This window comes from Musca autumnalis, unplaced genomic scaffold, assembly GCF_047663935.1.
Source record: "Musca autumnalis isolate F117 unplaced genomic scaffold, ASM4766393v1 scaffold_4, whole genome shotgun sequence".
Lineage (NCBI taxonomy): Eukaryota > Metazoa > Arthropoda > Insecta > Diptera > Muscidae > Musca > Musca autumnalis.
In genome coordinates this window covers 74,925,836-74,944,522 of record NW_027411977.1, presented here as the reverse complement: position 1 = coordinate 74,944,522, position 18,687 = coordinate 74,925,836, and the positions used below count along the sequence as shown (strand labels likewise).

At 36.6% G+C, this 18,687-nt stretch overlaps 1 protein-coding gene across 1 annotated transcript; it reads right to left on the bottom strand.

Moving 5' to 3' along the window:
* Positions 1–10,861: 10,861 nt before the first annotated feature.
* Positions 10,862–16,710, bottom strand: LOC141401714 (cytochrome P450 4d8-like). Its single transcript, XM_073982093.1, has 4 exons — positions 16,525–16,710; positions 16,012–16,468; positions 11,494–12,059; positions 10,862–11,422 (listed from the first exon to the last, which is right to left on the bottom strand). The coding sequence occupies exons 1-4, from the start codon at positions 16,685–16,687 to the stop codon at positions 11,076–11,078; spliced, it is 1,533 nt and encodes a 510-aa protein (XP_073838194.1). The 5' UTR covers positions 16,688–16,710; the 3' UTR covers positions 10,862–11,075.
* Between the last annotated feature and the right edge of the window lie 1,977 nt (positions 16,711–18,687).

Below are 18,687 nucleotides of genomic sequence, written 5' to 3'. Positions count from 1 at the left end.
AAATCGCAATATGTTAATGTTTTGTAGTCTTAACATAATCTTTTGTAAATTATTACATAAACATCTGCCACCATCATTTTCAAGAAAATGTACTGTGGTTTCAAAAGAACTTTCGTTTCCTAAATTGAATAAGGTGGCAAAAATACTCCTTAGACGATATACTCAGAGTATTTCAGTATTCCTCAAAAGTGTTGTCTTAAGACACGCCGTTTGGACTCGGTGATAAAAGTAAGACCCATATCATTGAATCGGTGTACACTAGTGTTATGACTTTTTTACAACCTCATATCGCTGTATGATGAGTTTCTAAATAAGATTACATAAAATATGAATTATAAGGTGATTCGGTGAAATAACCTCACTCACAAAATTATTTTAAAATTTGAATTTATCAGAATTATGGGCCATTTTTCGAAGTCACTGTAAGCAGATATATAATTGAAACTAAACTTTAGAGCCACATAAGATGACATAACATTTGTTTCTCACTAGTTATACCCTCAGCATTTATGCTAACGAAGGTATATACAATTTCATACGGGCAAAATGTGCTCATCGAAATAATGGTTGTAGACCCCAAGTATGTCGATTGAGCAATGTCCGTCCATCTGTCTGGCTGGAGCGCACGATAACCCTCGGATGGATCAACCTATTCGATCCAAAATTTGGCTTTCATTATATTTTTTCCAAACTTAGTTTAAGTTCGAAGATAGGTTATATCGGTCCACTCCTTCCGGTACCTCCCCCACAAAAGTTCGAAAATGGTCGGAAAATTTGTACGTACTATAAATCTTGAAGGGAGTAACCGATTTGGCCCATACTTTGCAAATCCCGAAATGTCTACCAGACTTGGATAAGGTTTCAATATGGACTCAATCGGTCCACTCCTTCGGGTACCTCCCACACAAAATTTGGGATTAGTTCAGTTTAGGACCTGCTCTCGAATTGCTTTGATTTTTGTTGCAACAACTTGTATTCACTGCCCCCCATACGACGGTACAAGTTTCATCAGGGGCAAGTCCACACTTCCTGAGAAAATAGCCTGAAAGTTGGAAAAAAACCCCTATGACACCGTGTGAGGTGGTTTGAGCGCAAGATAACTCTCGAACGGATCTGCCGATTCTGTTCAAAATTTGGCCTTAGTAATATTTTGTCCAAACATAGTTTAGGTTCGAAGATAAGCCATATCGGTCCACTCCTTCAGGTACCTTCCCAACAAAAGTTCAAAAATGTTCGGAAAATCTTGAAGAGAATGGCCGAATTGGTCCATACTTTACACATCCTAATATATCACACATCCTTTATATAGATCATGTTCAAATATGGACTATGTTTGTCCACTCCATCCGGTACTTCCCACACAAAATTTTGGATAAGTTCACTTTAAGACCTGAAATCGAATCACTTTGAAATTTTTTGAAGCCATTACGATGGTAAAATGTTTTTCAGGGGCAAGTCCATATTTCTTGAGCAAACAGTCCGAAGAGTGTAAAAACGCCCTATGGCACCATATGTAGTGGCTGGAGATCCACTTCCATAATGGCCAATATCGATCCATTCCTTTAAGTATCTCCTCCGCAAAACTTTTGATCTTTAATCCTAATCAACATTTTTGCCGGTTTATACATCCAAAATTTTTAAAACCCTAAATAACCTACGTTTTTTTTTTTGGGAAAAAAAATGTTTCGATATACACAGGCTGAGGGTATATCTCTGTCGGCAATTAAGACATAAAATATTTCTTTAACAAAAAAAATCAATTTTTTCAATGTGGTTTGTGCATGACCTTTTTCAATATTTGAATCTTATAAACGTTATTTTAGTTATTAGTAGGCATAAGTTTATTCATTCATTTATTATTAAATCAATTAAATATTGGTAATTAAAATAGGGTTTAGTACAACAGAATCTCCAGTCTTCACAATTTCCATATAAAATATTGTTTATTTATATTTTTCCTTTCCGCTAACGAAGTAGCGGGCATTTTGCTAGTATATGTATATGTTTGCTGCAAAATAAGTTTGGGACGTATGTTAGGGGCCATTTTTCTCCACCGTGTATGTATGTATATTTTAGCCAATATTACATTAAAAGTGTAAACGCCATCGACCCACTGTTTGCAACGAATCCATGACTGGATATTGCACAAAATCGCTGGGATACGAAATAATATGAGTCTTCCCATTTTATGTACAATAATTTCATGACAGTTATATCAATTTTAAATAAAGCCAGTCATCCAATCCACTACGGCACTTTAAAAAGGTGCATAAAAGCATCACATCAGAGGTAGAGTAGAGAAAAAGCATTACGCACATTCAGACATGCATTATAGACACTTAACTGTCGATGTTCACAAAAGGCACAATGCTGTGATGGCGCTGGACATAAAATTCACATGATTTGCATGTGCAGGAGATTGATATACAGACATACCTACATACATGTACCTTCTTGTTATTCGTTTTGTTTTCCATTGGTCTTATATCATCTACAAATTATGATAAGGCCTTTTAACAAGTGTTTCTTTCGTGTTTTTGTACTTTGTTTTCATCTCCTTCTTCTGGTTTTCCATATTATGTAATTCACTCATTTAACAGAAAACACAAATCAGAATTGCTTTACAATCCCCACAATGATAAACGTTATTAAGAGGTCCTTAAGTAGTAACCAATGGCAAATAAGATTAATGTCGCTACATATTAAGGCATATTTATGTGCGGGTTTTGCCCACAGTTATGCTCTAAAACAAATGTGAACATTGTTCGTCATCCTTGTAAATATAATTTTTATTGATTTTTCCACAATAGGGGTTCCATAAATGTGACATAATAAAGAAGTAAGAAAGTGTTATAGTAGGGACAGTGTCGATCATGTGATACACTTCACCATTTTCATAAATCTACATCTATTATTTTAACGCTATGTCTTATAAAAAATCGAAGAAGTGGGTAAAAACTATCCAAAAACAATTTTCACTTGCATCATTGATTACTAAGCTCGATTCCAACGAGAAATTAATTAAACAAGTAAGCAAAGGCTATAGTCGGACGGGGCCGACCATGTGATACCCTACACCACAACCTGTAGGAATTAACTATGTGCAACCGCCTTGTACGCTGAATGCCCGGGTTCGATTCCCATCAAATTGTCAACGGTGGTAAAATACCCCTTAGTAATGTTGGCGATATTTCCTGAGTATTTCAGCCTTGAAAAACGTCTCTACAAGTGGCGCTTTAGGACACGCCGTTCGGACTCGCCGATAAAAACCAGGTCACATATCAATAACTTAATATGAGTTGGAGCCGGCGGGGGTTTTTGGAACTTCTGGACAATTACCTCAGGAAGTATGACTTACCCCGGAAAAGGGACCAGAATAGGGACAGCGAAGAGAAACTTCTTCAAAAAAAAAAAAAATCAAATAGATCCGATACGAGTCCTCAAACTGCACTTTTCCCAAATTTTGTGTGAGAGGTACTCGAAGGACGGACCGATATAGTCCATATTCCAACCAGACACATGACTGGATGAAATAATAATATGTGTAAAGTTTCGACCAATCAGAAAATTCCCTTGAGACTTAACTTGCGGATTTGCGGCGCAAGTATAATCTGCTGAAAAAATTCAAAACGATTCGAGGGGACTCTTAAATTTCCGTTTTCCGAATTTTGTGTGGGAGGTACCGATATAGTCTATATCTGGAAGGAATAATAATACTTCACTTCGCCAGTTATCGTTTACACAATTTTTCGAAAACAATTTTGAACTTTTTAGGGGGAGGTGTGGACCAACATAGCCTACATTCGAACATAAACAAAGTTTGGGAAAAATATTACGATGTATAAAATTTGGTTCTAATCGGTAGATCCGTTCGAGAGTTATCCGGCGCACCATCCAGCTAGACATTAAGAGAGACAGATGAACATACAGTGCTAAATAGACTCTAAATTGTCTGAAACGAATTTCGTCCAAACATACTTGGGGTCTAAAACCAATATTTCGATGAGACACATCTTTGGACGTATTTTGTTTGTATGCCCTTTACCCTAAATCCTGAGGTATAAAATAGGTGGCGAGGCGACCCCATGTTGCAATATTTGTATAAAAATCCCATTTGATAACTGAACTGAACATTTCTCTGTCATGATAGAGACAATTTATAGCATGGGAGGAAATTGTGGTTCTCTATACAAAACCCATTATATATTAGGCAGTAGGGCCGTTATCTAGCAGACACATTATTGCAATTTGCATCAGGGAAAAGGTCAGTAGTTATTATACCATATGTAGGCTACTTTACCGGTATATGCCCTCAGGAATTAAAATATGGACCAAAAATAAAATTTGTATATTTTTCATACAAAAGTAATGGTCTATGTCACCCGCTAAATAGTATCAGATCATCATGCAAAATTATAGGCATTTTCTTCTACCTAAACTCTTACCTCGTGCAAAATTTCGTGACTATTGAGCTATAATTGCGACCTCTAGAGTGTAGAGTGCAAAGGTCAAGAAATCGTCTTCCAAATATAACTCACGAGGGAAGAATGTGTCTTTTAGGAACAAAGATATGATCTGTATATTAAAATTTTTCACAATTTTCACACAAAAGTTGTGTTCCATTTAACCCTCTAAATATTATCTGATCGCCATCTTAAATTGCAAACTTCTTCTTTGTCATATACTCTTACCATATTAAAAATTTCGCGTTTATCGGACTATTATTGCGACCTACAGAGCCGCTGCAAAATTGAATAAAAATTATGTTTTTGGTCCATTTCACCCGCTAAATATTTCACGATCATCTCCAACAAAAATAGGGATCTGTCCTGGTCTGAACCCGACCTCCATGCAAAATTTCGCTTTAATGGGGGTCTCCGACGAATATTTCGCGGCGTTATATGAATTTTTACCAAAACAAACTTATAATAAATACCCTTTCCACATAGTGGTGTAGGGTATAAAAATTAATTCTAAAAATGATCTTCGCCTATAAAGGAAAATTCTTCAAATAAATAAAATAAGCTGAACCAGGCTGGGTTTTGAACCCACGTCCTTGAAAAACACAAGGAAAAAGTGTTGTCACGGCGTGTTAGTGTTCAGAGCCAAACCCATAACTTTCAAAGACTACGCTAATAAGCGTTTGTCATGAAATCCATACAATGATTGAACAAATGTTCAGCGTTGTAAAAGAACAAATTGCATTTGAAAGAGGAAAAGTTAGATGATAGCGAAATCGTCCCACATCCGATATGTCTGAGGAGCCTTTACCAAAGGCGAAACATGTCATGTCACATAGTGGTGGGTGTGTGGGTTCGAGTCGTCGGCTTTCCTTTTTCACTTGCATTATTGATCATTACGTTCGATTTAATTTTAAATTTAATTTTAAAGATTTCCTTCAAAATCATGACACAGTAATTAAAAAAACTTTATTTTGAAATTTTGCCTATTAGGTCGAATATCATTTTTAATATTAATTTTAATTAATTTCTCGTTAGAGTCGACCAATGATTTCGCCTTTGGTAGAGGCTCATCAGACATATCGGCTGTGGGACGATTTCGCTATCATCTAACTTTTCCTCTTTCAAATGCAATTTGTTCTTTTACAACGCTGAACATTTGTTCAATCATTGCACGATGGGGCCAATAGCAGGTTTTCGAGGCAAAAAGTCAATTTTTGAAGTGAGCAATTTGAAAAAAATAATAACGGATTTCGATTGTCAACACTCTGAATCACTAAAAATAAAAAAATAAATCAATCTGGTTACATCACATAGCGACATACTGATCTGGCAATGGTGACATATTTTCTTATGCGTCATTTTCCGACATTCATTATAAATAAATAGTGAAAGCATTTTAGGCGCCAAAAAGAACATTTCAACATTTTTATATTTTTTAAACATGGAAAGCTCTTCAATGGGTATGTAAAATAAGATAATGTTAACAAATAATAAAAATGTTATGTGTGGTAAATGTATTTTTGAGTTAAGATGTTATGTCTTTTTTGGAGTATTTCGCTTTGTTATCCATGTGTTCTCTGGAGTATAACTTTTGAGATCTAGGTAGATCTAGGATATTATATATATGTGGTGAAAGGTATTAATGTGTACTATCATTTTGTGAAAAAATTAGCTGCGCCTATCTGCGCCTTTTCATAAAAATCTGATTTCAGATGTCGTAATACTTAAAAATATGGACATTTTTATGTTTTGGTTGGCGAATAATCGGAAACCCATTAATGTTACCAATTGGATTTCGGAAAAATTTAATAGACGTATATAATAATAATAATATATAATTTCAAAGATATCGCAAACTTTGGCTTTTGTGGCGGAATCTTAGCCGATTTTTACTAAATTTGGAACCTTTTTTTATTAACTTATAACAAACCACAGACAAAACCATGAAATTTGAACATATGTATATAGGGGAGCTATTTCTATATCTGAACCGATTTCAATATAACTTGACAAACTTATTTGTAGTCCGAATTCCGTAACATTTTCCAAATTTAATTGTAATTTGATGGAATTTGCATGCTTGGTCAATCATTTTCCTGAACATATATATGGGAGCTATATCCAATTCTGAACCGATTTCAATATGATTTGCCAAAAATGTTTCTAGACCAAAATCCGTCACACATTTCAAATTTCATCAAGATTGGACATACATAGCGGGATTGGTGCACCAAATACCTAAAATCGGGCGAAAATATATATGGGAGCAATATCAAAATCTGAACCGATTTCAATATAACTTGGCAAACTTATTTGTAGTCCTAATTCCGTGGTATTTTCCAAATCGCATAAAAATTGGGCAGAATTTGCGTGTTTGGTCCATCAATTGCTTGAAATCGGGCGAACATATATACGGCAGCTATATGTATATATGAACCGATATGAACCAAATTTGGCATATTAGTTTCTAAGCCCATTATAAACATCTGTACAAAAATTGGAAGGTCTAGCTTGCCCCAGTGATTTGTTGCCTCGAAAACCTGTCATTGGCCCCATCGTGCATTGTATGGATTTCAAGTTACATTTTTTGAATACACTTAGCCTAAGTGTATTCCTAAGTGACTTAGGAAAATGCCAGATATTTGTCATTATGCCCTACACCACTATGTGGAAAGGGTATTATAAGTTTGTTTTCGTAAAAATTCATGTAACACCGCGAAATATTCGTCGGAGACCCCCAATGTGGTATACCATTCTTCATATCTCGACGAGATAAAGCGATTTTGAGATGTGTGTCCGTCCCTCCGTCTGTCCATTATAAATTGTAATCGAACTCCAGGCCGCAATTATGGACCGATCGTCACGAAATTTTGCATGGAGTGCGGGTTCAGACCAGAATAGATCCCTATTTTTGTTGGAGATGATCGTGAAATATGTATTTAGCGGGTGAAATGGACCAAAAACAATTTTTTTATCCCATTTTGTAGCTGCTCTGTAGGTCGCAATAATAGTCCGATCGCCTCGAAATTTTAAATAAGGTAAGAGTATATGACAAAGAAGAAGTTTGCAATTTAAGATGGCGATCAGATAATATTTAGAGGGTTAAATGGAACACAACTTTTGTGTGAACATTTTGAAAAATTTTAATATACAGATCATATCTTTGTTCCTAAAAGACACATTCTTCCCTCGTGAGTTATATTTGGAAGACGATTTCTTGACCTTTGCACTCTACACTCTAGAGGTCGCAATTATAGCTCAATAGTCACGAAATTTTGCACGAGGTAAAAGTTTAGGTAGAAGAAAATGCCTATAATTTTGCATGATGATCTGATATATTTAGCGGGTGACATAGACCATTACTTTTATATGAAAAATAAACAAATTTTATTTTTGGTCCATATTTTAATTCCTGGAGAGTAGCTTACATATGGAAAAATAACTACTGACATTTCCCCTGATGCAAATTGTAATAATGTGTCTGCTAGATAACGGGCTTACTGCCTAATATATAATGGGTTTTGTATAGATAACCACAATTTCCTCCCATGCTATAAATTGTCTCTATCATGACAGAGAAATTTTCAGTTCAGTTGTCCAATTGAATGTTTTATACAAATATTGTAGCATGGGGTCCCCTCGCCACCTATTTGATACCTCAGGATTTACTGTAAAGGGGATACATACAAACTACAACAAATGATGTGTCTCATCGAAATAATGGTGTTAGGCCCCATTTGCATTTGTAAAAATTGTGTGAACGATTACAGGCGAAGTGAGCAATCGATCGATAGATCGGGTAAGACTATATCGGTCCACACCTTCGGGTACGTCCCACACAAAATTGGGAAAAGTGAAATTTAAGAGTCCTCTCGAATCGTTTTGAATTTTTTTAAGAAGATTGTCCTTGCGGTCCCCTTTACGATGGTACAATTCTAATAGCAAGTCCATACTTCCTGAGATTATGGCCGAAAAGCTCCAAGAAACCCTGAAAAACAAACAGGAAACCTAAATAAAATTGCAAATCCGCAAGATAACTCTCAAGGGGATTTTCTGATTGGTCCAAACTTTGCACATCGTAATATTTAATCCAGTCATGTATCAGATTGGAATATGGAATATATCGGTTCCGGGCTTCGAAGACCTCCTACACAAAATTTGGGAAAAGTGCAGTCTGAGGACTCGTATCGGATCTATTTGAATTTTGAAGGACGTTCTTTTTCTTTCTCTATTGCATATTAAGTTATTGATATGTGACCTAGTTTTTATCGCCGAGTCCGAACGGCGTGTCCTAAATTGCCACTTGCAGAGACGTTTTTCATGGCTGAAATACTCAGGAAATATCACCAAATTAGAAAGGGGTATTTTGCCACCTTTGAGCATTTGGTGTGGCCAGGCCTGGAAATCGAACCCCGACATTCAGTGTCCAAGGCGGTTGAACGTAGCTAATTCCTAGAGGTTGTGGTGTAGGGTATCACATGGTCGGCCCGTCCGACTTTAGCCTTTGCTTACTTGTTTAATGGTAAAGTTAGCTAAAGAGTGACTTGTCAATAATTGCTTTCGCATACAAATTTTGTTAAAAAATACTTGAACGGGAAAATAACAGAAATTGCAAAAACTCTAGCAAAAATGTTCAAGACCAACGTATCAGCCAATCAAATGCCAGGAAACACATTTCCAGCACAAAAGTTTTGAAAGGAACACAACTTTTATCAATCTAAATTACTCATTTTTTTCCAATGATAAAACAATTTTTTGTACATTTGTTAGTATTACTTGGTTAATTTAAGATAATTTTCGACATAAAGCAGTAAAATTCTATATTATCGTATATTTTAACGACAAATTTACTTTACAACAATTGTTTTTGTGCCATGTTTGAAATCAACAAAAAATAAATGTAAACACTTGGGTGTATTTCAGGATTTCGCGAAATCCAGTGGATTTCGGAGCATGAGTGTAAACCGGCTATAAATTGACTTTAAAAGAATATTTGAAACCATTCTTAATTCTTCTAAATCATTTTAAACAAGTAAAAAGTATCAGTCGGCTTTGCCGACAGAGATATACCCTCAGCCTGTGCAAATTGAAACACTTTTTTCACAAAAAACTTATGTATTTAGGGGGTTTCATAATTTTGGTCGTGAACCGACAAAAATGTAGATTAGGATTAAAGTTCAAAAATTTTGCGGAAAAGGTACTTAAAGGAATGGACCGGCATAGACCATGGGAGTGCCATAGGGGGTTTTTACACCCTTCGGGCTGTTTTCTCAAGAAGTATGGACTTGCCCCTGAAACAACTTTTACCATCGTAATTGAGGCAGCGAATGCAAGTTGGTTCAACAAAAATCAAAGTGATTCAATAGCAGGTCTTAAAGTGAACTTATCCAAAATTTTGTGTGGGAGGTACCGGATGGAGTGGACAAATATAGTCCATATACGAACCTGATCTATATCTGGTAGATATTATGAGAATGTGTAAAGTATGGACCAAATCGGTCACTCCCATCAAGAGTTATCGTGCGCACAAGTTTTGCGACAATTTTTGAAAATTTGTGGGGGAGGTACCTGAAGGAGTGGACCTATATGGCCCATCTTCGAACTGAAATCGAATCTGGACAAAATATTTCGATACCCAAAATTTGAACCGAATCGATTGATCCGTTCGAGAGTTATCGTACGAACCAGCCAGCCAGACAGACAGACAGACAGACAGACGGACGGACGGACATTTCTAGATCGACTCAAAATTGTCTGAAACGGATATCGTACAAACATACTTGGGGTCTAAAACCATTATTTCGATGAGGCACATTTTTGGTCGTATCAAATTGTAAATACCCTCTTTAGCCTAAAGGCTGAGGGTATAAAAACGCGACATTTTTACTTGTAATATACTTGTTATCTTTCCCCAAATTTTAAGTACATAGTTTAAGATCATTCTTAAGTTCTCATAATTCAAATCTGAGTCATACCACACACATTGAGAATTCCCATAATTGGATCGGCCAGACACACATTACAAATGTCAATAGATTCCAATTATTTACCTTTTGTTGTTGCTGCTCATAGTAATTGATGGCGATAACTCAATGGGTAGCAAAATAAAGCACAAAACCAGGTGCGGTTATAGTTCGGTGTGCGATAAGCGAATAAATAAAAAACAAACAATCACAAAGCAAATATTTATTGATTTAATAAAAATAATTTTGAGAATAAACAAAGCACTGGACGCCGTAATCAAAACAATGGGCCTTTAGAAATGACACAGAAAAATTCTGTTCGTTTTAATAAAAAGAATGATTTTGATTCTATATTCTAAAAAAGGTCATACCCACCACATACAATAGAAAAAAAAGGCAATAACACACTCAGTGGCGTGCATAATATGAAATAAATTTTTGCATCACAATGATATGTTTATTTATTCAGGCAGTCTGTGTCACAAAATGAAAATAATTGAAATCAATTTTTTTAATTGAATCCCTTATTGGTAATTTTTCAAAACTACACACTGCGGTGAATACTCTACTACACTTACAAATTTATTTCTTTCTAGGAGTTATTAACAAATATCACAATATGGTTTATTTTTTTAATAGATCTCTTGATTTAGACTTTTCTCTTTCTTAGGCCGACTTGCATGCCAGTGGCTGACCGCAATACTATACCCAACTCGGGAACAAAGTCTTTGCCCATAGGCAATAATTCATAGGAACGTATAACATGGATGAGGGTGACTTTCATTTCATACATGGCAAACTTTTGACCAATGCAATTGCGTGGCCCAGCACTGAATGGTATAAACTGGAAACTGCTCTTCAAGTTTGGATTTATATGACGTTCTGGTATAAAATCGAGAGGTTCGTCAAAGGCGTTATAATCATAACCCATGCCAAACACAGTAACAATGAATTCCGTGCCAGCTGGAATAATTCCTTCGCCCAATACAGAATGTTCTGGAGAAGATATAAATTGTTAACATTATTCATTCATGATTACTCCCTGAACTCTACCCCGGTATACTTACTGTATTTAAAATCTTCAGTTAAGTTGCGAGCAATTAATGGCACTGGTGCAAATTGACGTAGAGATTCCTTAATAACACACTCCATATATTTCAAATCGTTTAGGCTCATCATTGTTATGGGTTTTGAAAAATCAGCACCATAGACTTCATTAATTTCAGCCAACAGCTTATCCTGTACCCGAGGATTACGAGCCAAAATATATAGAGAGCAAGCCAGAGATGTAGCTGTGGTATCGTGTCCTTCAAACATAAATGTGTCGACTTCTTCGCGTATATCTTCATTGGTCAAAGGTTCACCATCAATTGTCGACTGTAGCAATACGTCCAGCAAAGCCATACGTTTCTTAGTGCCCATATCTTCACTATCATCTGCACCATTTAAATTTCTCTTCTTCAGCGAAGCCTCCAAGGCATCTCGCCTTTCCTTAATAACTTTGTGTGTGAAATCGTGCATAATTCTTAAATTCTTTACTGAACGCATTCTTTTGAATGGATGCAGGAGCGAGAAAATCAGGTCACTATGCAAGTGTACGCGCAAGAAGCGCCATGCAACGGTTTTTGTCATTCTATAAAAAATAAATAAATTTCAATTTTAGAAAAGTTTTTATAAAACAGGTGTAAGAGAGGCGTTAAAACCAACCGACTCGAACTTTTGTATTCCCTATACAACAAATTATCTTGAAACCACATTTCAGTCATTTCTGTTAGATGATGTGGTTGAAAATTTAAGAATACCGAAAAATTTGCAAACAGTTTAAAAAATGCGGCTACAATATTCAAATTATCGAAAATCGGGAGGTATATATAAAAACTGAAAATTTTCTGCCGAAATATATATAATAGGCAGATAATTGCATAATTATGGTCGGATTATGTAAAAGGGATGGTAGCGGAAGAACAGATAACTGTCAACGGTAGCGCCCACAAGCTTCCAGGAAGCCTACACCCGTGCTTAGTCGTTCAAGAGTGTCGGGCTCAACTAAGCTCTTCTTTGTCCTTACAAGCATTGGAGAAACCCTGACAAAATGTCAAAGTTACATGAATACAACACGAAGGAATATCACACATCTCCCAGGGGGTCACAGGCAAATGTCAAATCCACCCGTTTCGACGGCAAGCTCCACAGGTCTGGGAGGGAGCAATTCATGTTTAGACAGTATAAAAGAAACCTCTACAAAGACTAAATCAACATTCGCATTTAAAAGGCGCACCAAAATTGCGTGCTGGAATGTTAGAACTCTTTACGAATGTGGAAACTTATCGCAACTGGCAAAGGAACGTGAAAAAATTGGTATTGACATATTGGGTGTAAGTGAATGCAGATGGAACGGCTCGGGACTACATCGACTACAATCAGGTGAACCTCTAATCTATTCTGGCCGGGATGAAAAGGATATACATAGCGATGGTGTTGCATTACTCCTAAGCAGAAGCGCATCTACATCCCTTATCAACTGGAATCCAGTAAACGAACGCATATTGACAGCCAGATTCCACTCCAGAATACGTAACATCACCATTGTCCAAGTATATGCCCCGACAGAGACTTCAGTCTCAGACATTAAGACGAAATTCTATAGTAATTTAGATAAACTACTCTCCAAAACACCTAAGGGAGATATACTGATATATATGGGAGACTTTAATTCTATAGTAGGAAAAGACAATACAACCTACAAACACTGTATGGGTAAGCACGGAATAGGAGTACGAAACGAGAACGGAGAACTTCTACTAGAAACGTGTAGCAGACATGGTCTCATAATAGGTGGTACTTGTTTCAAGCACAAACGTAGTCACAAAACGACATGGATATCTCCAGATAGGAGAACTGAAAACCAGATTGACCAATTTTGCATTAGCCGTAAATGGAAACATAATCTTTGTGATGTACGGGTAAAACGTAGTGCTGACATTGGCTCTGACCACCACCTACTTCTCGCGATAGTGAAAATGAAAGTAAGCGCCTTAAAAAATATACATAAATAATTTACGTCATCGAAGTTTGACGTAGAAAAATTAAAATACCCTCGTTATCAGGAAGCCGAAGAAAACGATTTAAATATGATGTTAGAACAGGAGAATGTCCCAAACGAAGGCATAGAAGAACGCTGGGAACACATTCAAAATAATCTTGTACAAACGTGCGAAAATGTACTTGGACACTATGCCCCCAGAAAAAAGGAATGGATGAGCCCATCAACTTGGAGCTTAATAGAAGAAAGAAGAAATCTGAAAATATCAAAGAACAATGAAAAATCGTCGCATAAAAAAAATTGAATTGGAAAAGTTATGCACAACAAAAAACAAGGAAGTAAGAACTGCTTGTAGAAGAGACAAAAGAGCATACACTGATGAACTTGCGATGCAAGCAAACGAAGCGGCAAATAGGAACGACACTAAAGCGGTCTATGATATAACAAAACGGCTAGCAGGGAGACATAAACCACATGACCGCCCCATCAAATCAAAGGATGGTACTGTTCTAACAAACATTGATGAACAAATTTCTCGCTGGCGCACGCACTTTATGGAAACATTAGATAACACTCCGAACTCTCCTTCAAACTTTAATACCATGTCCGACGTACCCATACCTACATCTAATCAACTCAGCACCGAACCACCATCCCTCATTGAAATAGAGAATGCTATTAAAAGGCTCAAAAACAACAAAGCTCCAGGATACGACCGTATTCCCCCAGAAATAATAAAATGCTGTCCTACAAAAATATCACGACTTTTTTACCCACTATTTCAAGATATTTGGAGAGAAGAAAAACTACCCAACGACTGGTTACAAGGCATTCTACTAAAACTGCCGAAAAAGGGAGACCTTTCCCAATGTAAAAACTATGTAGGGATTTCTCTTCTTCGAAGCTCATAAGCCTTATTAAAGCTCAGTATGACGGATTCCATTGCCGGGTCCTACACATTGGCCGTTTATCGGAACCATTTCGTCCAAAATCCGGTGTGAGGCAGGGCTGCCTACTGTCACCACTACTATTTCTTCTGGTAATTGATAATGTGATGAAGGTAGCCGTCGTGGTATCCATCTTGAGGATCTAGACTACGCAGACGACATTTGCCTACTATCCACCAAGCACTCAGATATGCAGTCTAAACTCGATGACTTAGTTGCCCACTTAGCGAAAGTCGGATTAAGAATTAACACCGCAAAGACAAAGGCTTTAGCAATAAAGGCATCAAACAACAATCATTTTGTCATTGGACAGGAACAAATAGAGTTCGTAAACAAATTCTGCTATCTGGGAAGCATGATCTCAACCGAAAGCAGTACACAGGCTGACATTGAATTCAGAATTGGTAAAGCCAACAGCGCCTTCTTTCAATTAAGAAACATCTGGAACTCAAGTGTTATACTAACGAAGTCAAAAATCAACATATTCAAATCAAACGTTCTGTCAGTACTATTGTATAGTTGCGAATCATTGTTAACAACAACAACCCTTAACAACAAATTGCAAAGCTTCACAAACAGATGCTTGCGATCTATTTTAAAAATCTGGTGGCCAAATGCAATAAGCAATGAAAATCTGTACAAAAAATGTGATATAGAACCTATTCCCGTTATAATAAAAAGAAGGAAGTGGCAATGGATTAGTCACACATTGCGAAAAGAACAAGATGAGATATGTCGCCAAGCCCTAGACTGGAACCCCCAAGAGCACAGAAGGAAGGGTCGGCCAAAGACCACTTGTAGAAGAAGCCTGATGAAGGAAGTGGAGAGTACGGCAGTAGCTGGAATGAAATTAAACGTATTGCGACTGATAGAATAGTTTGGAAAAACTTTGTAAAGGCCCTATGCTCCCCAAGGAAATAAAGAAGAAGAAATCTTCAAAATACAGAAAATCGGCAGGTGCCGTTCCATGGGGACTTTATCAAAACGTGAAGCGATATAGCTAATGTTCAATACCAAATATCCTAGGAGTAATAGAAAGTTATGTGCCAAATTATAAAACTCTATCTTAAACATTGTGATTTTTTTTTTTGATTTCAACAGACAACCGGACATCGCTATTTAGACTCAGAATTATACGCCGGTCAAGAATATACATATACTTTATAGGGCCTCCGAGGCAAAGGACCCACGGAATTTTTGGTTTTCCTTTTTTTGAAAGTTATTAATAAGTATAAGTGAGTCCATTCGACAACAAACATATTATGCTGTTTACACCACCAATTTGGGTAAGCAACAAGTTATCAAATGTTTACGAGCTTTTAAATGGCTGGTACCCCGACTTTGACATTTTTCAGTTGTTTTTCGTTTCTGCAATTTTTCCGTTCCCGTACTTTTTGAACAAATTCGTATATGGAACTCATTTTGAGACAGTTCATTCTTTGGCAACTTTTACTGTTAAAAAAGTACGAAAACGGATCTATTTTGAAAATGTGACCGTAACCATTCAAATTCAAAATACATACATAAAGGCCAAATAGATTGAATTACTTCCGCCCTTTCCCACTTCTTTGAGATAAATTGATTTTTCTACTTACTCCAAAACGGCGTTGGTATATTCTTTTGTACCACCAGTCTGAGCATTCACCTTTGTACCCATAGCTGTTTCGGCAATTATGTCCAATGTGTGGGCACACACAAAAGGATAAACATCAAATGCAGTTTTACCATCGGCCTTTGCTGCCAAACACTCTACCAAAGTTTTCGAATGATGATTGAATATTTCAACAAATTCTTCCAAGATTTTAAAATGAAATGCTGGAGTAATGATGCGACGACGGGTATGCCATTTGCGTCCATCGCTTGTAAGTAAGCCATTACCCAACCATTCATGGAGCACCCCATACAGATGATGTTTGGTGATGTGAGTTGTACTCGTTAGCAATTGTTCGTTTAATTCAGGATCGGCACTTGCCACAACCAAACGATTGAGAACCCACACCTTTAAAATGAGGCCATATTTCAAACCCAATTCCATTGCTTTTTCAAAAATATCTGGAAAGACACATACAAATTTATTTCAAGAATATTTCAAAATTGTTTTCCCTTACTCTGTGGAGTTAAGCCATAGGATAAATAAAGGGCCCCCAAAAGGGGAATATTATATGGTCCATTTATGTTTTTAACAGCATCACGTCTTGGTTTCTGCGATAAATGAATCCAAAATCCAATAAGGAACAAAGTTAAAGCAACAATAATGAATGTGGTGGACATTCTCAGACGGTGGTTATAGCTAAAATGGACTCAATTCACGTTAATTGTTGATAGTCAAATTAAGAATGTTATCGCCTTTTGGTTTCACCCCACATAAGTAGCTAAGATAACGTAATCTTTTTGTATTAAATAATACTTCATACTCATCTCTTGGGTGGTCGATGAAATGGCATTACTGTCCTTGTAGGTCAGCCTACGACCAGTGTCTCAAAAATATATCTTCGTTAAAATAATAAAAGTCATTGGATTTTTAATTTTTGGATTTGTTTATATGTTAGCGAAACGCTTTATTTATTATTGTCTGAGTATATATGTATAGTCAATCGGACGACCTTAGCATTTTAATCTACAAAATTGTATGAAGTGCAACCTAAAAATAACAATTCGAATTGTTTATACTGTGGAATGGGTGATAATCGTATCGCTTGTATCCCCCACGGAGTTTGTTCCACAAATCGAAAGTTTAGATTATCAAACTAAAAATATTATTTATGATAAGAAACGTTATATGTCGGCTGTTTAAAAAAATGTTGTGCTTATTTTTATTTATTTCCCTAAATATAAACAGATAGTAATGATATGTTAAGGTACATACTGATCCATTATCGGAAATGTATTTTTAGGGTAATAACAAGTGAAAAGGGTATCTGCCAGCTTTGCCTACATAGATATACAGTGGCGGCCACCTAATTAGGGACAATAAAGTCAGTTTAATAGTTTACTCGATTTCATTTAAAAATGTGAAGATTTTGATGAAAAAATTGTCTATATAAGGTATTGCCAGAAGCACTATCGAGTGATGCTGAGATTCCCCATATGTGGGGGAAATACAACCCACTTTTCTAAAAATGGTCCATATTTGCCTGGCCAGCTAATTAGGGACATTAGTAGTAACATCAACTTTAATGTTAACTGATGCACATTTTTGTACAACAATTGCTTATTATATTTTGTGTTTTATTCGACCTTTTGGTTTTATTATAAGTTGAGAATTAATTCAAGCTCGAGGTCCGTTTTTATGTAATAATTTCTTTATTTTTCGATATTTCGCAATTCAATGAATTGCATCTTCGGGAAGATCTACAATGATATTTATACCCTCAGCCTTTAGGCTAAAGAGGGTATTTACACTTTGATACGACCAAAAATGTGCCTCATCGAAATAATGGTTTTAGACCCCAAGTATGTTTGTACGATATCCGTTTCAGACAATTTTGAGTAGATCTAGCAATGTCCGTCCGTCTGTCTGTCTGTCGGTCTGGCTGGCTGGTGCGCACGATAACTCTCGAACGGATTAATCGATTCGGTTCAAATTTTTGGTATCAAAATATTTTGTCCAGATTCGATTTAAGTTCGAAGATGGGCCATATAAGTCCACTCCTTCAGGTACCTCCCCCACAAATGTTCAAAAATTGTCGCAAAACTTGTGCGCACGATAACTCTTGCAGGGAATAACCGATTTGGTCCATACTTTGCACATCGTGTAATTTCTACCAAACTTAGATTAGGTTCCAATATGGACTCAATCGGTCCACTCCTTCGGGTACCTCCCACACAAAATTTCGAAAAAGTTCAGTTTAGGACCTGGTCTCGAATCGCTTTGATTTTTGTTTACGCAAGTTGTATTCGCTGTCCTCTATACGACGCTGTAAGTTTCATTAGGGGCAAGTCCATACTTCCTGAGAAAAAAGCCTGATAGTTACAAAAAACCATATGACACCGTGTGTAGTGGTTGGAGCGCAAGATAACTCTCGAACCGATTCGGTCCAAAATTTGGCTTCCGTAATATTTTGTCCAAACTTAGTTCAAGTTCAAAGATGGATTATATCGGTCCACTCCTTCCGGTACCTCCCCCACAGAAGTTCGAAAATGTTCGGAAAATTTGTGCGTACGATAACTCTTGAAGGGAGTAACCGATTTGGTCCATACTTTGCACATTATGAAATTTCTACCAGACTTAGATGAGGTTCCAATATGGACTCAATCGGTAAACTCATTCG